The sequence below is a fragment of the Motacilla alba genome, chromosome 4, assembly GCF_015832195.1.
Source record: "Motacilla alba alba isolate MOTALB_02 chromosome 4, Motacilla_alba_V1.0_pri, whole genome shotgun sequence".
NCBI classification, from domain to species: Eukaryota; Metazoa; Chordata; class Aves; order Passeriformes; family Motacillidae; genus Motacilla; species Motacilla alba.
In genome coordinates, this window is record NC_052019.1 from 45134112 (window position 1) to 45158327 (window position 24216).

The 24216-nt window shown below is 37.6% G+C and overlaps 1 protein-coding gene across 12 annotated transcripts in view; it reads right to left on the minus strand.

Annotated features, from left to right (window-relative positions):
- Positions 1 to 24216, minus strand: part of FAM241A (family with sequence similarity 241 member A) — a 449214-nt gene that overhangs the window by 112477 nt on the left and 312521 nt on the right. Inside the window, exon 1 of one of the 12 annotated variants that reach the window (XM_038135580.1) lies at positions 8765 to 8807. The exons of the other annotated variants lie outside the window; for them this stretch is intronic. Within the exon in view, the coding sequence (XP_037991508.1) occupies positions 8765 to 8792 (28 nt within the window). The 5' untranslated portion in view covers positions 8793 to 8807. Of the gene's footprint in view, positions 1 to 8764; positions 8808 to 24216 lie in introns of those variants that run through there. 12 annotated transcript variants of the gene reach the window in all.

The window sequence follows — 24216 nt, forward strand, 5'->3', positions numbered from 1 at the left end:
ATATAAGGCTGTCAGCTTGTATGTTGCCCAAACACCATCAGCTAATGCCTCCACCTGAGGTAAGGCAGTGGCCAGTTATAGTGATTGATTTGGGCCATTAGCTCCAAATCAAAGTCAGTTTCAGTTCATCCATCTTTCTAGAACCTCAGCAAAAAATGTTATTTGAAAATAAACACTGGCTCTTCGTCTCTTTTTTTCAAAAGAGCAGCAGGGAGCTGATCGACATGTCACTAAGTATGTCTCCATTTCTGCTGCAGCAGGAGTCTCCTGGAAACTCTGCTGATGAATTTGGGTATTTCGTCTATGTACAGTCCTGACGTGCAGGAGAGACTGCATTTCTTTCCAGTAGAACTGAAAAAAGGGTTCCTCATAAAGTCTGATGAATGTAAAAAGCAGACTTTGATACTTAATCTCTCAGTCCAGCTGACCAACATTTGACTCAAGAGCAGGAAGTGGAAGGAAAAGGTGTTTTCTAACCACATTTGTAAACTCTGGAGCATCAAAGCAATAACTGCCAGCAAAATAAAGCACCTGGGGGATACCTCTAATCTGTAGCAACCTGACCCTGATCCTGCTCTGGGTGCTGAACACACAGGGATTCACAGAACACCATAACCATGGTCCTGCCCAGACCTGATTTACAGCAGAAATAAAGGTGACCTGGAAGAGAAGTGATTCTTCATCCCTTGAGGATTGCTCTAATAAAGGATAGGTTTCTAAAGGGTTGGTAAAACGTGAGTTAGTCACTGGAGACTGTCCAAAGGCCTGGCCTCAACACAATTAATTCAGAGCAGCATTTCTGTCTGCCAAATCTGTGTTTACAATGATAGACTTGTGGCATCAAGAATTTGTAGGTGCCTGAGTCAAGGATTAATTCTAGGGACAAGACTTAACATTTGTTAATTATTTAAGTTCTTTCTACCACATTGTAGGGAGCTGAATGACAGAAGAGATCCAAGTCTAACTTTAATGGATGCAGAAGTTCACTGACCTCTCAGTGCAGAGTTGTGCCACGTGCTGAGGTGAGACTTCTCTCTAAAATACGTTTTGTGATGTTTCAGACATTTTTCTTTTTGCTCAATTATCGTTTAATTTAGAAAATGATATTCTCAGAAAAGATTCTCTTCTGCTGCAAGCACCTGAAGATCAGCCCATTTTTGGTTTTGTTAGGGTTTTTTGGTTATATTTCTTCGTATTATGTTCTCACAAGTTTAACTAAAAGTCTCCTCTCAAAAAACACACAAATCAATACTGTAGTTGGGTATTCAGACGTGGGGGACTATGACAGCCATTTCTTCTCCAATAATATGTCCTTAGAGCTGTTTCTCCATAACTTGCCTCGCTTTGACTGCCCTCCCCCAGCTCTAACCTGACCAGAAGCAGGGGGGCCTCTGAGACAGTGTGGGTTATTTGAGGACTCCTTCTCCAGAGCTTTACTGCTAAGTGAGGGCAGTTTACAATTGGGGAAGTATAGCAATTATTTAAAAGAAGAAAGTTTTGATGGGATCTTGTTACCACAGAGTCTTTTCCCCTTTGCCTGTCTCCATCAATAGCAATGGCAAATTTCCAGCTTTTTATTTTTTGAGTGTGAATACTCTTAAATCCAAACAAGCTAATTATTAGTAACTTCTGATGTAAGGAGCTAAATAAATGTGATGGAGAAACCACCAAAACTTGGGCTTGGCTTCACTGTTCAGATATTAGAAAAAGAGAAGATTTCTTTGTGCAATTTGTTGGATAAATACATATTGTGAACTGCAATCAGTATTTATCTTTAACATTTTAGGGACTGATAATTGTTAGCAGGAGGCCTTACAAGGGAAACTTCAATGATCTGCTTTATCCTCCTGGGCTAGTGACTGGCTTGTCTCAGCAGGAAGGTGCAGAGAGGCTTCCTTCTGCCTTCTCTTGAGAAAAGAGGGGGTTTAGTACAAATTGAGAAGTCACCTCATACAGTGTCAAAAGTGACCTCATTGTAGCTGGTGCAGCCAGATGAAGTCTGATGGAGCCTGCCACACTTTTGCTAGGTCAGATTTCTCACCTTTTGTTATCTGAGCTTCTTTCTGAGAGCCTGAGCTGCCTAAAGGAGTAGCGCAACATTCCCTTTCTTTGCCCTTTAATCCAATCACAGGGGCCTTGGTTTCTCACAGAGCACTGGGATACACACTAAGGTTAGCTGAGCAGCTGTGAAAGTGAGGTGAAGATTAAGACCTTGACTCTGTTCATACATTTCAATATGAATGAAGCCAATGAAAGGGAGATTATCTTTCTCGCTACTTTTCAAATTTCTTATCTATGAGGCAACACTGTTTACACAAAGCTCGATGCAGTTGACAAATCTTTGCCCTGCCAGGTGCAGAAACTTCTAGTCATCATCTTAAAAATATATTTGGGGAGAGTTGGAAGGAAGGAAGAGGAGACAACAGTGAGGGAGAGAAAGTCACTTTTGATGGTAGCAGATGGGAATATGTCATGTAAGAAATGCAGAAGTATTCTGGTTGCAGTCTGGCACTTCAAAGCAAGATGAAGACGCATTTCAAAGAGGATACACATTATTATTTGATTAAGATTCAGCTTCCTGGATGAAATGTGCATGCAATTATTAGCATGATGATAGTAGATTTCATAAGGAAAGTTTATTGTCTCTGTTATTGGTTCTTATTAGCGATGGGTTCAGCCTCCTATCCTGTGTATGAACTCCCACTCTTTTTCAAAATTTGCATATATGGATGGAGTGTCCAAAACTGGTTGCATGCTTTCAATTTTGAATACAAATTAGCATCTCATGGGAGGTCAAATCCCAGATTTAGGGTATGTAGAGAAGTTGTCCTCAGACAATACTTACACAGCGCCTTCTTTGCATGTCTTACTGATGGATTTCTTTCTTCCTGCCCTCTTAGGATCAAAATCTTATAAGGGTGGTGACACATTGGAGCAGGTTACCCAGAGAAGGGATGGGTGTTTCATCCCTGGAAACATTCAAGGTCAATCTGGATGGGGCTCTGAGCAACCTGATCAAGTTGAAGATGCCCCTGCTCATTACGCGGGAGCTGGACTAGATGACCGTTAAAGGCCCCTTCCAACAAAAACCATTTCATGATGCTATGAAACTCAACAAGCATTCATATATAGCACTGCACTTTCTCATACTGTTACCAAAAGGTCCAGGAGGAAGTTTTACTGTCTATAGAAACCAGGCAGATTCTACACGACTTTCTGTGGAGCTCATGAATAGCCTGCCTTTGAAGTTTACCAGGGAATTTTCACTGATTTCACCCAGCTAAACAGATATATCTCCAATCAGATCACAGAAGGAACTTTTGGAATTCAAAGCCTGAACACAGGACTGCATTTTGCCACAGCTCAGCTTGCAAATTATGTTGCGAGAACATAATTCTTAAAAGATGACGTGTTGTCACATCCTGATCCCAGTGAAAAAAAATTCCGAGGTATTTAGTGGAAAGGCTTTTGTAAATTCAAACTTGAGGCCAAAAGTAGAGACAATCCAGTTTCTACACATTTAATATGCCCCAAAAGCCTTTGAAGAAAATTATGAGAAGTGTGAGGCACAGCATAGAAATTCTCAAATTGAACTAGATCAGCAGTCAGTTCTGCCCAGAGCCATTCCCTCAGCAGTGGTCAAGATCACAAACCCTGGGAGTTACAGAGAAGTCTCTGCCATAGAAAACTGCATCATAACCTTTGCAAGTTAATAAGCCTAAAATCCTATTTTCTCTCTTTTTGTTTCTATGTCTTTAAAAAATGTTTACAATTGCAAACAGAAGTATTTTTAAATGCAAGTAATTATTTGCTTTTCCCCCCAGCCTTTCTGCCTTATGGAAGGGAGTTTCATAGACTCATTTCAGTCTTGAATTTTAAAAAAAAATCTTTTCAGGCTCTAAATTTGCTGCCTTATGCTTCTAGAAAAGCTCCTATACTCTGATATCATGTAAGACATGATTGGAAAAGTTTCTCATATTTACAGAGATCACTGTTTTCAACAAGTGATACTAAACATACCTTCTACTCTTGTCTAAAAAGCAAGAGTATAAATTTAAGCAGTCCAAATACAAAGATACTCTGTTCCTGTGTAGGAGCCAATGGAACTCCATGAAACAGACAATTTTTTCCCCCCAGAATAGTTGAAGTATTTTGAAAAGCATCTGTATAGTTACTCTATTCAGACCAGTCTTTTTATCACACTATCTGCATGAACGCATGTTTGTGTCTATAGGCAGCTTAGATTTACAACTTCTGGCTTGATACTATGGTTAATTTTGTATCTTGATGTGGTTATCACTTATTTTCAGTTAGACAAGATTTTCTAAGTTTTTTTCTATGTTTTGCTTTTGTTCCTTAATGTCAGCTGTTGCAACTTTAAAGACTGGTGCCATAGATGGGCAGGTTTTAGATGAGTGAAAGAGGCCACTGGAATTTATTCAAAGTCATATAAGGCTTATGTTTAGGAGATCCCTTATTGGTTCTGCACCTGTCTGGTATCTGGCCTGGAGCTCTTTAGATTCTCTGAAATACGGGTATTTTAAATGTCTACTAAGTGAACTGCATTTAAATCCACTGATTTCTCTGTCAATCTTCAGTAACCAAATGGTGTTAGGAAAAAGACATTGAATGGGGATTCTTGGGTATTGTGCTGGGAAAGAGGAAACCTGTTTTTAAAAACTGGATTTATAGAATCTGGAAATGCAGAATGAAAGAATTAGAATACGAAGCCTACTGGGGGCTGGACAGAACAAGAGAAATACTAAAAGAATTAATTTTCTCAGCATAGCATTATGTCAACTCAAAGGGAAAAAAACCACTCAGCTGCTTGACTCAAAATAGCTGGATGTGAAACCAGTGGTGCCATCCACTCCTTGATCCCACTGACAGATTTACAGCTTTCTGCAGTGTTGCTGCTATCCATGATGAAAATGGCAGGTGCACTCTGCTACAGAAGAGCATTTCTGTCTGAAAATTCATCTCCATGCACATGTGTGAATAAGAGAAGCTAGAGGTCACAAGGGGACAGTTCAGTGTTTAGAGTGACTTACAAAGAAATGCTGCTATCTTCCCAAGGACAATCTCCTTGCTATCCCACAGCTGTATCCCAGGGTAGGGAGACTAGCCAATTGAGTGCCAGCTGAAATACATTAAAAAGTAGTAATTTTTGACAAATAAACAGTGAGAACTGCATACTACTCACCAAAGATAAAATATCTCAGTTTGTAGGAAGATTTGGTTTATAAGCCTATTTAAATTTTATACAGAAAAATTCACAGGAAGCAATGAAAAACTCTGAAATGTATTAATTGCAAGTCATAGCCCAAGGTCTAGAAAACCCTAAAGGCTTGCAAGTGCTATAAATCTGAACTTGGATTTAAATGATGATATTAATTGAAGGCATCCTTTCATTACTATGTAGATAATTACTGCATGTCAGTATGTATCTCACAAAAAAAGTCCTACTTGCTCTGAAATATTTGACTTGGCTATGACTTGCAGCTGAATTTCAGCCAACTAAAAAATACCTTGCCTTCATCCCAGCCTGACTTTACATCCAGTTTGTAATTTCACTGAAGTAGAAAGACTGTATTTGGAGTGAATTAGGTTGGGATTGCTCTATTTTACTTTTATGTCAAAATAAACCCCTAACTCTCAAAATTCCTTACTCTGGTCTTTTGAAGAGAGTCTGAAGCCTTATATACTGAGTTTAGGACTGTATCTGGGTTTCAAATACCCACCATTTGAAATCCACTAGAAAGGCTGAGGGAGTGGCCTTATTTCTATTTGAATCTACCCAAAAATTGTCCAAAGAGTGGTGAATATAATTCCAATGAAATCTTGAGGCCATTTTTGTAGCTTAATGATTCACTGGGAGGAGAATGCTATCACTTATATGGTTTTTTTTTTTTTGGGCAAGGTAATATAAGAACATTCTGACAGAAAATAGTAATGACATTTGCATACAAATTCCCCAGTGTACAGTGTCAGCAATCTTGCTGAGAACCCAGAAACTCCAGGATATTATAATCAAGGCATGTAGTCCTGTCTTTACCTCACCTAGCATCTCTTGCACAAACGGGTAAACCCAGAGGTAAATTCCCAGTTACTGTAAGATTAAACCTGAGGTCTAATCTTACACTATCTTATAGCCGTTTTATTTTACTATTTTCAGTGAAGTTTTTCTACAAGTAAATTCAGAAGGACATCTCCAGATTTTCAGTTTGTCATTACATTACCCTCTGTGGTTTAACATAAAATATACAGGTGACTTGTATGTGTTTTCAATACCCATATAGAGTTCTGTTATTGGAAGAAGAAGTCTGCCCGTATTTGTATTGCTACTCTTTTGTTTGTCTCTCACAGGCCTTCCAAACACCTGCTGCTGCAGTGAAAATGGTGTGAGCAGCATATGCATGGCTTAAACCAAGTTCTCACAGGCTACAGAAAGAGGGAAATTTGCTGTGCTGTACAGTCATTTTTTCTTTGGCTTTGCCCTCTGTAACTGGTCATAATTTCCTTCCTGAAGCTCTGTCCTCCATCTGTCACTACTTTTTACATGAGATGGTTGTCTTTGCTTTTGTGCTGGGGCTGTACTGTACCACCGCAGAGTGGTGAGCCATTGCCAGCTGCCCAAAAGGCTGAGGCTTGCCATGTGCCTTCATTGCTCTCTGTCAGTGATAGCTGTGCTGAAGCATGAGCCTCCACAGCACTCCCCTTTCCTGAGATGAGGGAAGCATGCAGCTGACTTAGAACATGGAGCCCTGTCATGACTGGTAATAGTGGGAAAGAAGTGACTGACTGTGAGACACTAAGCTGTAAAACAGTCTGGCAGGTGGTGCCACCAAACTGACCCCCTTTTTTACAGGAAAAAAAATTGTTTTCTCCATTTCTATAAGCTAGGGAAAGAGGAGTTGCTTTACTTCATGTAAATATTTCTTTAGTAGCTACCAACAAAAAAAAATACAAATTCACATTTGAAAAGTCTACATGAAAAGTTTGATGTTTCTCATTATATCATTGCCAAAATATGGAAAGTGGAGAAATGAAGAGAAATAGGGAAACTGCTTGCTGAAAAGAAATGCAATCATCAAGTTTAGATCCAATCATCAAGAAGGTCACTTTGATATTCTCTACCCATCCTCTGGTGTAATTTATTCCCAGGAAAAACAAAAGAGCAGATTTCATGACTGGAACTAATGCCAGAAATGAGAATATGCCTCACATTTTCTCTAGGACATTTTTGTTATAAACCAGAGACAAATACTTTTTACACCTTTCCTCTTAAAAATGGATCTATTCATACCACTCATCTTTCTGCCATCTGTCAGACCTTTTCTTTCCATCTGCGACTGCCTAAGAAGGATCTCACTGACCTAGGCAGTCAACTTTCTGTTAGTAGTTCCACAGCAATTTCCATGCAATACACAGAGTGTGTTGATAATTTTCAGCCTGTTTTGATGTCTAAATCTCCTTAAAAATCTGATCCTAAGTTTAGAACAATCAGACATTTCCAAGTGTGATCAGGATAAGTACAAATATTTTGCAAATGGTGTGTAGGTATGTGCACAAGGAGAAAGGCAGCTCTGTTCAGCTAAGCAACAGGTTTTTCAAACACAATCAAGATATTCATAGGCAAAATCTGAACTTTTTATAGCCAAAGGAAGTCAGGAATTGATTTCCAAACCTAATTTTGGACAACTTCAAACTGGGTTTTTACTATTTTACAAATAAACAACTACTGACTCAACACAGAGGAAAGCCCCAGAGAGAAAGAGGTGCACATTTTCACTGATCACTCTGAACTGGTAATTTCAAACTCTACCTGTAGGCCTCACAAGCTATGAAAAATAGGCTTTTTAAAAATATGAATTTTAAAAGAAAGTAGTAAAGAATCAGTGTGTACCTATGGGAAAACCCCCTTGCTGAAGCGTTCTCCATCAAGAACACTCCTATGTGTTGCCTCCTCTTACTTCTGAGTCAGGTTAAGGCTGAACTACCCACTCTTCCAAGATGTCTACAGGGCATGAGCTAACAGGATGTTATTCTCTTGCCATGTCTGCTCACAAGTCCCTAACCTCATGTGTTTACAAATAATGAAAACAGATTAATAGATTTTAAGCCCAGAAGTGACCATTATTATAATTTTGTCCTGACCTTGACTTCTAGTAAGGGTCACTACTCTGGATATTACAGAGCATTGTGCCAAAAATATGGCATTTGCACTGCATTGAATTTTGCACAAAGATGGACAGTTTTTCTTAGTTGTTTATGCTGTTCTTAACTACGTGAAAAATTGACATAGGAACTGATCAGTGAAAAAAATCTACCAGAGCCTGCTACCAGAGTCTATTGGGAATATATGGAAAGGTGAGTACTAAAAGCAAAGGCTGCAATCACAACAGAAAATGGATCTCAGCAGGATCTTAGAAGCTAAACTACAGATGCAGTTCCTCTCAAAGGCCAGGGTAATGCTATTTTGAAAAGTGTCTGATTCACTAAAAGAATGACAGAATTCCTGCTAGCATCAATAGTTGAGGCCACCATTTTTACATCTTTTTTGTTTTCTTTTTTTTTGTTCTAAGAGCAGAGTTGACAGATAAAGATTGTTATTACAGAACACACATAATGTGTGTGTGTTCTGTAATAACAGGCACAGTAAAGACTTACATAGGATTGATTTAACAGAAGATGTATTAAGCAGTATTATGTATTAAAGTTGATAAAACAATATTGAATCCCTTACTGAATGATTTTCACTGACCTGTCTTCTCCAGGGAAAACGTGTTCATTTGTGGGTAGTTTTCTACGTGCAATTAGGAAGGTCGACTGTGAAAGCTTTTGCAAGGGTGCACTTGAAAATTAAGGGTTCAGTAATGTCCTGAAGAGGCTACTCATGTGAGTAGCAGTGAACACACCTATGCTGGATCTTGCTCCAAACCCACAAAGTCTTCTTGTACTATAAAGTACAAGTCTCTATGCTTAAGACTGTTGAATTCTGATTTACTTTTCCCTTTCTTTAGATTTTGCAATAGTCACTAATTCAGTGGTTCGTATTGAAGACACATTTTTGGAAAAAAAACAGAAAATCACTAAATAAATAACCTTACCTGATTAAAAAATATATAACCAATTTCAAGAGCACTGGATATAGCAGAAAGTTGTATGATGCCAATAAACAGGAAATAAAAAGAGGGATGTGGACAGCCAGAGAAAATTCAAGTCTCACGGGACCAATACATAAACATAATGAAGTGCTTGTGGCAATTTGGCATTTCTTTAGCTTTGGGGAATAGAAGGTCAGGGGTCTAATTGTGCTGCAGAGAGGAAAAGGTTTGCAATGTTGGGATGTGTTAGAAACTGTTTTAAGACTTGGAGCTAGGGAATAAGTAAAAAATAAAGAGAACCAAACAGGTTAAACACCAAGGTAATGAACGGCATGGTTTATGAAGGGCTGAGTCAAACAGGCAGCCACTTCAATAAACATCAAATGTCCAAGATACAGAAATGTGAATATGCTGTTTAGACAGAATCCTAAATTGCGATTAGGTGGGTCTGTACTCTTAGGTATGCAACCAGCTCCAAAACAGCACTATTTGCTTTTAGCATGAGGAATCTTCTTTTGTTTTGGGAAATGCGCATCACCCAGTTGTTTGCTGATCTTATGAGACACTTGCCTTGAATTGCTTCTCTCTGTACACACAGTCTTGTTCAGCAGTTCCTGTACCCAAACCCAATTCCTTCAAAGCACAACCCTGTAGCATGTGGTAGCACACTTCTCATAAGAGGTCCTGAAGAATATACATACACTGGCCTGGAGAAAATCTTAACTGAAAGCATACATACATTTAGAGATTAAATGGAGTGAAGCAGGGGGTACCTTAGCAATCTATGCCAAGAACAGAAAAATGTCTATACCACAATTATTGCTGTTATCTACTTGCTAATGCCAATGATGTTTCAAATTCACTGGAGATAAGTGCATAGGGGTGGTTGCTTCTCTAGAGAGCTTCCTAAGGATGTTTCTCAAGTACTGCTCAAGCTGATCGAAAATGTCAGTTCTCACCTTCGTCTGTCCCTGTTGGAAGTTACCTGTGCTTCAGCTTGCAGTGATGGGAAAACTGCCATCTTTACATCCATTCTGGCCAATGGCTATGCCCAGAGGTTAAAAAAGCACTCTCAGCGTTTGTTAGTTTATCATTGACATGTCAAGGAAAGAAGAATAATTCTTAAACCTTTTCTAAAAAGGGAGTGTTAGAGATGGAAGAAGCAGTTTGGCTAACCTGGAGACCTTCCTTTGGTCAGTCCAAACCCACATTCCCATTTCCAGAGAGATCGGATATAATTCTTTTAGACTGGGAATATTAAAAATATGGTTAATGTCAAGAACAGAAGCCTTCCTTTCATTTTTTTTTTTGGTAGGTTATCAAATTTGATAGATGTCAAAAGTCAGAATATGTTTCTAAAATATGCAACTAGAACTCCTGCTTTTTATATCTTGATCCTATTCCCAAGGAAAAATCAAGAGGAGTTTTGCTGCTGACCTCTGCATGAAGAGAGCAGGGCCTTCAAATTGCATAGCAAAATATTCTTTACTCCTTTCTGTTTTAATGTCTATATAGATGTAGGCTGGAGTAGGATGAAAGTGTCAGTTTTTACATTTAAGGATTTGTGCTTTATGAGCCTTGATATGTTAATGCTTCCTCTGGGGCTATTCTGGATGAGTGCATTGCACAGGTGGCCCACTGCAATTTATAGACACAATAATTGAACAAGAGAAATAAGAGACAAGAGTGTTTTCAGCACATGGGATGCAGCTGGTTCAACTACTTTAGCAGGAGGCATAACTTTTGTATGACAGAGTCCTTTTCTAAAACATAGCAAAGAGGACTTTTTCATGGAGACCCATGTGCTGCTTTTTGCACTTACCCAGCTTGCTTCACATACCAGAGCATGCTCTGAGAGTTACTTTGTCATGCCCTTAAATGAGCAATTTAGTCCACTATAATTTATACTGGTGAGGAACTCTTAAAACAAACATCTGTTAAACCAGAAGTTGACTTGAGAAATGCATAAGTCCCACGAGCTGAACAGTCCCATACCAAGGACCATTAAATTTAGCAAAGTGAAAACATAATGCAAAAAAGCAAAACAACACTTACAGCTACTATTAAATAAAGCTAAGCTCAAAAAAACATTTTCACTGCTCTCTTGTTATAGGTTTACATGGTTAACCTTGACTTTCAAAGTTGCAAACTGAATATCTTGACATATGACAGAAGTCTTTCCTTAAGATACCAGAAGATGCTCATCTACAGCCATTTATCTTTCTGAAATCTGAAATTATGAATAAACAAACTGCTGCTAGTGTTACAGACAGAATCTGCTACAAAAAATTCTAAACTAACGAAAGATATGAGCAAATATAAGAAAGATTTAGGTTTCTGCCCTTTTTAAAGAAGAAAATTATTTATATCTCAAACTTCCTGTAGATTTAAAAAATGAAAAAGGTGATTTTATTCTATTACAGAGTAACAACTGAAAGATGAAAATCAAGTCTTGATTTTCTAATAGCACGTGTTCTGATACTACTAGATACTATGGGATTGAGGATGGACAAAAGAGTTTCTAGCATTTATGTGATACAAGTATTTTTAAAATTCAGTAATAAATCTAACATGAAGGTATGCCACCTTCAACAAATATTCCAGTAATCAGTGTCTTTTATTATATCTTGATGTATATCAGATACAATTTCTGTTTGGGACGTTTTGGAAAAGAAATCATAATTACCATAACTCAGTGCTTATACACAAAATTTCTTCCTGTTAAAAAGTTAAATGACAGAGTTAACCAATTAGTTACATTCCATTCACTGCTTCTCCCTCTCAAAAATTAAAGAGTTAATTAAACTCAGACTTTTTTTTCCTTTTTACACATTCTGCAACAGCACAATTTTAAAGTTTTCTATACACATACTGGAGTAATTGCTCAGCACACATGGAATGAGTCCATGAGTCATTGACTCTGGTGTACTTCTGGATTTAGGCAGTTGTAAACAGCCATTGGTGTAACCCATACTCTTACCCCATCTGAAACTTAGTGCCAAATTTCACAGTCCTAATTTTGGCCAATTTTAATTATTATCAATTATAATGATTATTATCACATGAGGTTTACATTAAAATGGTGGGGGGAGGAACCCTGTTACGTGTTTTTGGTATTGAGAACACACATGTATACATAAGAACTGTCATTAAAATATACATTTATCACACAATCTTCACAATCTTCACTTACATCCACAAAAAGAATTCTGCACACCAAGGCAAAAATAACACTGACAAAGGTGGAAAATTTGCACACACACCACCCCTCATCCCTTCATGAGAATACAACAAAATTTCCCCATTATTATTATTTGAAACAGATTTACAACATAAAAACAATTATCAAAGACCATATGCTTAAACATCTTAATAAACTGTGACTACAGCTAAGGAACTGAGTTTAGACAGAAAAAAGTATGCATAACTTCAAAGCAATTTTTTTTTAATAAATAAGAAGAATTTGTAAAAGAATTTCCACAACAAGACATATTTATAATTTTTCTTAGGATTCCTGCATTCTCCCATTTACTCCTCTACAGCAGTTGTTCTGTTCTTCCACTGTCAGAAAGTAATGGAAAATGAGGACCATAGAAAATACCCTGATAATCTAGAGAGCTCTATTCTCTCCTGTCAGGATTTCGACTCTGTGATTTTCAATTTACTAAAAAAGTAATTAAGTAAATGATCAATTGAAATTATGCATAATCTTCCAGGAGCTTCTACAAATGTGATGGAGATTTGTTAAAAGCCTGTCATTAAAACAGGAAGCTAAGCAGCACAAGAATGCCCAAGAAAGGCAAGAAGATGTCACAGTAGTAGTAACATTACTGATGTTCTACAAATTTCCAAATAATTCAATTGCTTTTGAGACCACAGTTTGACAGGGTACTCAAGCAGACATCTACTGATAAGCTCACAGCATAAATGACATCTGATTTAACATCTTGCTGTCTCCTATACAAGCTTCACTAGGCACATCATCCTTGGCAGTTATAAGTAAAAATCAAAAGTTTCCAGTCTGTCTCTGGGTTCTTATGCTGTTCTTCTATGCTGTTCCTATTTCACAGGAACAGTCTTTGCTGCAGTATCCCAACTGGGCAGTAAATGCTTCAGTTATCCTTGGGAGTTGCCTGCACAACCAGCATCATGATTTAATTTTCAGCACTCTCAACATCTACCTTTTCTAACCAGAAGTAAGAGACAACTTATTTCTATTTCTCAGGGCACATCAAGTAGAAAATGAAAATGCCTGCTTCTTCACTCATTGTCAATTACTCATTTTAGTTTTATTATGTGCTTTAGATAAAGGCTGAAAATTTTATACTTTGTAGTTTCTCGACAAGGCTGCGAGCATAGGGACTACGCTGAGACTTCCTTCAACTCATACCATGCTTAAGCCCACAAAATTTAATTTTGGTTATGTATTTATTACAATCAGAACTAAAACCACCTTCACCAGAAATTGTGATGACATAATTATATTGTCATATATCCAAGCATATCCGTGTTTGAGTTCTGTACTCAGCCACAAACTTAGGCCAATGCATGACTCTAGGTCTGAACTCTCCTAATTCTAAAAATAGATTCCTCACATTTTTCCATGTACTGCAACAAACTTACAATCCAGCTAAATGCTGTTTATAGAAGAGAGATGAAGAAAATAAATTGCTCCATCTCCATGCATTCTTCTTGCTCAGCCTGAAAGCAAACAATTCTGCTTTGCTCATTGATTACCAAAATAGTTTCTTGATGACTTGTTAATTTGATAGGTCAGGCAATTTATTAGGTGTTTCCTGTGTTTCCAGCTACAGTCTGCATTGCAAGGAAACAAGTAGTGTCTGTGGCATGGAAGATGAGTCTGTGTCTGATGAGAGCCATGTGTACCAAACTCCCATTTTTCATAAGTGCTGTCATTTTACAGATGTATGACCCTCTTCTCCTGGTTACAGAGGAGGGGGGCTGGGGGAAGATAATGTACAGGGTTCAGCAGAGAAACCCTTGTAGGCAGAAACACAAATCATGTCATGCAAACCAGAACAGGCTACAGGAACATCACATCTCTGCAGAAGACAATAACAGATAGGACAGAGAAAGATGGAGTCTAAGATGATTAGGAAAACAGGAATGGTTAATGGATAACAGCAACGTGGCGCCAAGCAGTTCATTCCATGTCATAAAGATATGAGGCAACACAAACAGAGAGCAGGTAAAAGGTCTTTGAAATTCATCCAATCAATGCAGATGCAGATTTGTGTTCCCAGTATATTTGACAGAGAATAATACAGACTGTGGAGAAATTAATGTATTTCAAATTAAGTCTTTTGTTTTCTTAGTATCGCCTATTCTCAGCATATAGTATATCATTTCCAATTTGAAATTACAATTTTAGTTTTGTTATTTTTGTTTAAACATCTCTTCTCTGTAAATTCTAATCACTTTCTTTTCCCTTCAAACCCAGGGTTAACATATATTTTAGGAAGATCATTTCTCTTTCACATCAGACCAGTAAGCTTGAGAAACACTCTGAAACACATGGCAGTAATTCCACCCCACTCCTCACCTCCTGTGGAGGTCCCTACTGTACTAGTATTGCTGCAGAATTTGACTGGTCCCAATGCACACTGAAGGCATAGAGGGATCAGTGCTACTAAGCCCCTGACCAAGACGGCATACATATATGTTGCAGACGTATATGGGGCAAATTGAGGTATCATACTATCTCTGAAGATTTAGAATTAGTAGGGAAGACAGACCAACCTCTAATTCTATTCTGCTTCATTTAAGGCTCCTATTTGTGTTTTCTGTTTTAGTATCAAATTACTCATAAGCCCTCAAATTTCAGTCAGCAATTTGTGGCAGCCCAGTTTTGCAGTAGTTGGCACACGTGTCACAGAGTAATAATCCTGGAAAAGCACTGAGAAGTTAATTTGCAGTGATAAAACTGTTGAGACATTAGGGTTCAGCATGCTTATACATGAAAAGTGCTTGAGACTAGGCTGTAGCTGATGTAGCTTAGGGGTCTGAAGGAAAAAAATCTCCCTGACATCCTCACTGTTCAGAAGCTTGGATCCCTGGTATGCACAAATTTGCAGGTACATTGTGGATTTCATACAACCATCAGGTTCTCAACAGAAAGCAGTAAGAAATGAAGTGAGGGTATGTCAGCATGTTTCGAATCAACCAGAATTTGTCTGAGAAACCAGCTAAAGAACTTCAGCTCTTTCTTTTCACATAAACACTCCTTGTAAGAAAGGTGGTAGTGTGTAGCTGCTGTAAAGTGACCAACAAGTAAGTGGATATAAGTAACAGAAAGCTATTAGTATTGGATGACTTTCCAAATCTAAATGACAGAAAATACAGGAGCACAGCCAATAGGCACTTCAGCAATGTGCTTGTTTTTCACTAAATCATCTACTTTGGTTGCAAGTGTTTATCCTTACTCAGGCAAAGATTTCATTGACTTCAGTGGAAATTCTGACTGTATGAGGAATGTAGAACTTTTTTCCTCCTGTAAACAGAGGTTCTCTGGAATTGCAGCCTGCACATAATAAACCTCTGAAACAATTCAGACCCATCATTCTATTTCACTGTGAACAGAACTCCAGTATATCTCAGCTAACAATAAACATAGGCTCTCCTCCCAGTCCTATTGAAATCTATGGCAAAACTCCCAGCGACTTCAATAGGAGCTGTAGCAGACCCTGAGGCTTTCAAAGACCAGACATGCAATGCTTTAGTGTTCTGCCTCCTTTAGCTACAGGTCAAGCCTTTGGCTTTGTAAAATAAGGAGAAAAAGAAGGTATTTTCTGCCTGGTTGATGGGAAAAAAAAAAAAAAAGTAAACCAGCACTAACAGGCATTTATAATAAAAAGTGCTAAATGGAGAGCACGAACCTCATATCACACAAAATCAATTTTATATACTCATCCTATAATAAAATGTGGTCAATATAATGCTTTCCCACATGTTCCAAATCACTAAATGGCAGTTAATTATCACAATTTACCCCGGTCAATTGCATTTAACATATAAATAGAACAAAATAAGTTACATCTAACATATTATAAAATAAAGAATGTTAATTATTGCAGAGGTAAGACTAGAATTGAACAGAGAATGATGTGTTTTCTAGATAACAAAGTTAGGAAAACAGGACTAAATCTTTGTATGACATGATTACCTCACATTTGATAACACTGTCCAAGATGCTGATGTTTATTCTTTAGATAAATGTCCTAATCAATAGATACATGAAGACAAAATAAGAGCAATCAAGGGGGGTGTATTTGCCTCTCTATTGGTACATATCTATTGAGGGCAAATAGAATTCTCATCAGCAAAACCTACTTTGAGTCTAATTTGCAGTTCTGATTTATAGCTTTTAGAAACATCATGTCAGGGATATGGCAAATATGCAAGCATTTGCTTAGCTAAAAGATAAAGGGCTATAAAGGCAGCTGAGATACGACACAGAAAACAAGGTTTAGGATACTATGCTCAAAACTGTAGGTCACCTTTCTTCAAGATCAGAAAGAAGCAACATGTCCCCATTGCCTAAGAGTTTGTGGAGAAAGGTTCTTTTAAAAAGAATAGTTGCTCTCATGTTTTTTTGTCATTGACAGCAGGTAGAGAAAGTCCTAAAAAATCACAGCTTTATGTCATTACTCCATTTAAAAAATTGTATGAATACTCCATTTAAAGACAGTTGTATTACTAAAGGCTTATTAGGGAAATTTTAAGACCTGAATCAGCATCAAGCTTTCACTGTGCTAGGACCTATAAAAATACATAGGCTCTGGCAGGATGGAAATAGCCAAATGCTTTTGATTTTCAAGGCCTTTTAAAACATATTTCCCCTGACAAGAGTACCACTGCAGTCTAGTTTACCCTTTCCTCTAACACTTGATGCAACTGTCTGATGAATTTGCTATAATCCAGAACAGTAAAATTATCTAGGTTTAGAAAACACAGAACACTCCCAAGTAAATTTTCTCTCCCCTAATGTCACCTAAAAAAGCCCTGAGGATTTAAAACATAATAAAAATAATTTCAATGGCCTGATTTGTAATCCTGGCTTTCCAGACAGTTCAGCATAGCTGAGGAGGGCACAAACTGTAAAATGAGACTATGAAGCTGGAGTAAAGGACAACAGAGAACTTTTCATAGTGGATTGCCACTATCAAATCCATGAAAATAAACTACAATCTAAGTCTCTTTTTCACTTTGACAAACTACCTACTAAGCAGAAATAAGCATGTAAAGAAAAGTTCGGCTCTGCTTAAGTCAGGGAGTTAGTCATCACTCCAGTGAGGATTTCACCTTTTACATCTAGCGAATTTGTCTTTTTCAGTGCAGGCAGCTGAGGGGGATGGTGTGCATATTTTCTATCAGCTATGAGTGCAGGGCTTTGTCTGCCCATTAAGAAAACAGCTTCTGAAGATCAGACCCAAACATTCATTTTCTGTTCAGTATTCCTGGAATGCTCTTCTGCTTCCTTACGCTTGTTAACAATTTACACCTCACAGTATCCTCTATGTAAAGTGGTGTTAAAATCTCTCTCACATGGCTTTGATGACAATTAATATTTATGCTGATCTTTGAGAGACTAGAATGAAAGTTAGCACAGTATGCATGCCTGGTTTTGTTCCCACTGTTCAGAAAAGCCTGTACAAAGCTAATGCTTTGCATTGGGGATCTTTCTGATGGACAAGGAATGAAAGTAGTTGAATAGAACTACTGATGTCAGATCAAAAGAGACCCTCTATTCACCCTATCTCCCTAGTTTATTTTTTGGCATTATCTTTTTCCTTCCTATCTCTCCAAGGCCCAAGGCATCAAAATTTACATCTTCTTTGAGTTCTATTCTCAAGAAGGAAAGGAAAGAGGGAGTAGGAGGGGAAAGTAAGAGAGATAAAAGGAAGAAACAGTTCTAGATGTCAAGCAGTGTAACCAATTCCTTAATGTTAGTCTGTGCTTTTGAATATCGTATAATTTATAAACTGGAAACACATTCTGCTTTGATTTTCAAACAGCAGCTGAAGTTGCATGCCTGTTCTAAGCCTTTTAAGGGATAAGGAAACTGATGGAGATAAAAAATGTTCACTTGTAATTCTTATATGATCCTGGTAGTGTTCCAGATTTCCATGGCAGGTGGTGTGGAAGGGATTTGAAAGGTGGTGGAAAGAAAGGATGAAAGACATTTGGAAGAACACTTCACTTCTGTGAAAATGGATCCAAATTCTCTGCTTAATCACTAGAATTACACCATTACCTCTTGCTTTTTAAAGGCTTTGTAGTTTAATGGTGACATTAAGCAGAATAGCTGCTGTCAGGTAAGAAAATCATAAGAAGAGATTTTCTGCATTTCTTTACAATTGCCATTTTGTGAAGTTCTGTTGGGCTAAAGGGCCATATTTTTAATTCTTTTGTGACAAAAGACTGTGATCTGACTTGCCTTAAGTTTCTGTAGCACTCGAGGTAAGCTTTAGACTATAGCCCCAGATTCATTGCATTCAGTGAAGAAAGACTGCTAATGAAACTATATGGCAGTGAAAGCAGAAGGAGAAATTAATCTCCTTCATCTGAAGGAGAAATTCAGCCAGATAGCAAAGGAGGCCAGTGGCTACTAAGATGATAAGCCTCTCTATTTGCAAGTACACCAGAACAGAAGGCCTGAGCATGGCTTTACATGCAAGATGTGAAATAGTTCTGTCCAAGCTCTCAGCCAGAGTAACAGCGTAGGAGACAGGCAGTACAGGGAAACTGTACAAGCTCAGCCCTTGAATTCTGCAATGATAAGGCAGACTCCCAGGATTAACAGCCCTGTCAAGGGTAAGTCTCTGAAGTGCTTATTTGTTTAGAAGAACCACCTCATTCATCATTAAGGAGTGATAGAAATGGAAGTCCTCTGACACAGTATCTGAAGTCTACCTGGATGTATGTTTTCTCAGTATCATGGAAAGCAGAAGATAAAATATTGCTATCTGGTTTTAAAAACAGTATTAAAATGAAATACATTACTTGTGTTTATAATGTCTGGTTTCTAAGATGCTTATTTTATTTCTTTTCATGGAAATACTGCAAGCTATATTGAAAGTATTTACTTTCCATGATGAGCAGAAATACCTGTATGAACACAATTTTAAGAACAGCAGTAAAATTTAAATTTACATCCCCCCTACTTCAAAAAGAAACAGGTTATATTTTGAATTTCTATGAAGTTTAAATAGATGTTTCTGATAATAAGTAATGACACTTGTATTATAAAATTACGAAATTGATTTTTTGTTAAGCTTCATTTACATAAAGAGTAAATTCAACTAAAAATTCATAATATGACAATACTGAACTACTCAGATGAGGATTTTTACTATATGGAGTTATTCTATGAATGGTCCTATACTGCAATTTCGGAACCTGTTTCTGGATTCCTCAGATCCAGGATCTTATTCATAGCCCATCTTTCCTCTGTATCTTATTGAAAATTATGGTCAGGAGAAAGAGTCTTATAAAAACATATTGTAAGAGCTGTGAATTACTTGTAAATACCTTTCTTGGAGACCAGAAGACTGAAATGAGTATGGTAAGAAGCAACAGAGAGCGAAGAATACAAAACACTACAAGAAATGCTGGGAGGCTATTCCTCACTCTGTTGGTGGTCTTGTAGATATTGGATCTAATTGGATGTTAAGAATTAAAGATATCTTCTTCTGTCATTTTGACAATGTATGTAGTGAAGCAGACTAGGGCAACACTTTTTTTACCATTAAGAGACATATATAAATTTTTACCAATTTAGAAAATGTGTCATTTAGTGCGAGCATAAGTTTGCAACAGAGTTGTGCTAGGAAATACTAGTTTTCATAAATTCACAGAGTCATCGAAAGGTTAGAGATTATTTCATTCCAAACCCCACTGCCATGGTCAGTGACATCTCCCACTAGACCAGGCTGCTCAACTTGGTTATCAGTCCCGTGTTTCCTAGGCTGTTATACTCTGTTAGATTTATTAGGAGAAGAAAAAACAACAAACCAAACAAACAACTCCCCCCCTTTATTCAGTGATTCATTAATTTTCTCACTCCTTATTTTTTCCCTGTGGAAGAAACACGTCAAGGGTATGAAGAAATCTATTTTAAATGATTGCTCAGGGTATTGGCACACTCCTAATCCATATATGAGAAATCTGTTAATGGAGAATTTCCATATTTCAGTAAGAGGAAAGAATTATGCAGAATCACTGTCTTCAACACAGTAATGGTGTGACCAGAAATACTAAATCCTGCCAATAATTTGGCATCAGCATTGATGCTGACACCATTTTTAAAATTAGTAATATGTCGTATATGACATAGTGTCAATCACTGTACATATAAAATCACAGATTTCTGCTACCATTCTGATTTTGTGTTTTTTAGAAAACATCTGATTACCCTGGACTATTCAAGAACTGCTCCCTTAGAAAGCACTAATTAAGATACTGAAGAGTCTCATCTAATATTTATACTACTGGTGTTGCACTAGATCATTTTGCAGTGCATGAACAGCGTCATGAAGAAGGAATTAGAAGCAGTATAGCTCTGAGCCTCAGATAATCCTTCACTGATTAGTGAGATTCGCATCATCACCTATTCTGAATGCACTCCTCTCAGGATGTTGATAAAGCCCTTCAGTATCACAATATGGACTTCCAAGCACAGCTACGGCTTTTCTACCCAATCAAAGTGAAACCCTCAGTTCACCTGGTTAAGCTAGCTAATCCTAAATCGGCTTTTAGATTGTCACTTAACAACTCTGAGGCACTCCAGAAGGATCCTGCACAAATCCTGTGGTAAATGAGGCCTAGGCTGAGTGAAAATGAACAAACAAAAAGCTTTAAAAATGGACAGCAAATTCTTTATCTAAGGCATATTTTTATTTCTTTAGAGTGAGAATTAGGATGTCAGGAGTAGGACAGTGCTGTTAAGTCGGTCTTCAAACGATGATGTATGCCTGCTTAGATTTCCAATGATGACATTTGAGCACACATTAAACAGCAAACCGATGCAAATAATGTGCAGACGGTTTGGTGCTTTGCAATTTTTGAATATGTGGGCTATGAATAATCATACAAAATTATAGGTTTAATAAAGAAATTGAAAAGTTCTGTAGTTCAGACATATTTGTTGGCTTTGAAAAGGTCTGAACAATTTGAATTTATTGATGAACTCACCAACATGATGAAATCATCTTCTGATGACATTTTTAGCAAAAGTTACACTGCTATGTTAATGGCTGTACCTTTCAGGAAACTGAGTGCTGTCATCCAAGTCCTGCGCACTACAGACACAGTAGCAAAAACCTTTCTTGCATCTGGAAGAAAATCCTGTCCCTTGTAGTCAGGGATCATGCATAGGCTGGCAGCAGTGTGTCTGTAGCTGCAGACTGACACTCAGAATGCAAGATAATGCTTGCATCTGTTATTAGAGTTGGGTAATAGACACTGCTCAAGTAGGTTTGCATTCAGGCTTCTTAGATTTCATAGGCTATACTGTAGAATTATTTCAGTGAATACACTGCAATTTGCAATCTCATACTGGAATTTGTGGTAAGGTAATAAACCAGGGAATATGCTCTGAAATTATTTTAGAATTACGTGACAGCTGGAACTTGAACTTGTGACAAAGAATTACACAAGTTTTAAAGTTCTCCCTCTTGCAGTGAAATGAGGGAGCAAGATTCCCAGCACTATCTGACAAGCGAAGGCATTCAGAGCAAAATCTGTCAGTGGCAGAGAATAAAGGTCTTGCCATCTGAAGCAGATCACTCAAGTACCAATGCCAGATTAAATAGAAAAAAACACACAGAGAACTAAGTTTATTATCTTTCATAGTGAATTGTTTAGAAATAATAAATAGGATACACAAACACTATACCATGGTAGTTTATTTTGTCTTGTGGGAAGTTTTAACAGTTTCTGGGATTAAATGGCTTTCCCCTTCTGTGAAGGGTCTGATGTAAACTCTTGTACTGAGGCTTAAAGTCTTAAGGTTGTTAGAAGTTTCCATCAGTCAGTCTGTATGTCAATGGATAAAAAGTTGGTTGCTGATCTGACCTGTTCATTGCTCTCTGGAATGATTCCATCAAACTACAGATACATGTAGCCATTCTCGGGTGGGGGAAGGAGAGAATGGGAGAATAATAAAAATTATTTCGTGGGAAAAGTGAGTTCCTCTCTGCATTGAAGTTGGGACACTGAGGCAAAGTCATGGAAATCTGTAATTTAATTTTGCTTGTATGCATACTCATTTTGCAATTGAAGCCTCTATTTTATAAATTCCTAAGAATTACATATATTTGCCTTTGTAACAGAGGAAATAAAATTTTAATTCCTGAGACAGATTAACACAGCCTGTGTTGTTTAATGTGATAGCTCTGTGAGTCTGTTGAACAATATATGATTGCAGAGCTACACATCAATTCACCACAGACTAGAAAAATGACTGTGAAAACTATGGTAGATAAAAGTAATTTTAAGTTAGTTAAGGTCCATTAACCTGGATGTGAATAATAATTATAGTACTTTTCAAATCTATTTTGAAATAATTTAAAAGTTAATTTCCTAGAATTTCTGAAAGCTGCAAAAACCTCTCAGTTAAATCCAGCATATTAGCTTTTTCTCTGTAAACATGCTATGAATTTATTTCTGTGGATGCATTAACCATCTTTTACACAGAGATTGCTTAAATTCATCATTTCAGCTGCTTTTAGCTACTTTTTTTAAAAATAAGTTTAAATAACATCCAGTATTTTCTACCACCAACTGTGCTTTTGTTTCTCAATCTTTAGATCCAGTTGTATCCATCTCTAAATTAATACTTGTAAATAGTAGAACAATTCAGAATTAAATTCTGAAATACAATATTTAGGCAACATAATTTTTTTCCCCAGCAATGAGATTCTTGCCTCAAGAAGTTAGTAGGAAGGGATTTGGAGTTTGTCTGCATTTTGGCAAACTTGGATTCCTGCCTCCAGAAATTCCCTTAAATCAGTTGTCAGGAAAGAGTATCTGTAGCGGGATTTAAATTAAAAATTGAAAGGAAATCTATTCTGAAGCATGAGAAACAGTGGCTATTACAGGACAGACCCTGAGATTATGTTATGTGGCCAGGCATTAAGTTACGGTATTAATTAATTAATTAATTAAGGTATGTTTAGTGGCCAGGCATTAAGGTATGTGTAGGTAGTTGAATGATCCACAGAACACAGCAGTTCTTTGCAGTCCTGCCCTGCAAATTTAAAAGAACCTGAAAGCACTGCTAATTTACATGTTTTGGAATACTGGGACCATATTTAGAGGAGACTGAAAGCACTTCTAATTTATGTATTAAAAAGATGCATCTGGAAAAGAATAAAACAAAAACTATGGTATCTGTTCTGAAAGAGAGGCAGCATTGCTTAATTAAGGGGAAAAATGCAGCAGACTTTAAAGACATTTTCACAGCAGCCATATACCTTGAGGGCTGTGCTGACAGGCCTAACAAAGGATTAATAGGATCCAGCTCACGAAATTTCAGGTGACCACACTGGAGATGGAAGTGCCAGCAGACTGTCTACTTTTTCCGTATAGTCTGTAAAGAGTTACAGACAGTTATTCGTCTGATCTATTTCAACAGCGGTTTCAGACTGAGGCAGCCTGCACTGCACTTTGCTCTAAGGGCACAGACTGCCAGCAGCAGCCAGGTTAGATGTGCACACCTGAGCATGGCCAGACAAGTCCTACTCTGTGAATGCAATATTTGCCTTCCAGATGAGAATGGACGGTAAGTCCAAAGAGAAATAGGTTGTTTATTGAGGTTTGTGAAAGTACCCTTCTGTGCCATATAGGAAGCCATGTCCAGCTCCACAGTTACACTATCTGGCCTATTTTGTAGGCCATGGAATTTACAGCTCATTCACTTCCAATTCCAGTTTTACTACAAGTGAAAGACTGCTTAATGCATGGGTTTTTGAAAATAGCATTTGGAGGTCAGCTATAACTATCTGACATATAGCAGGCAGGTCACATGCCACAAGTTGATGATGAAGGTTGTGCTCAGGTCAGGGGTGCGTCTTGTCGCACCTTCTTT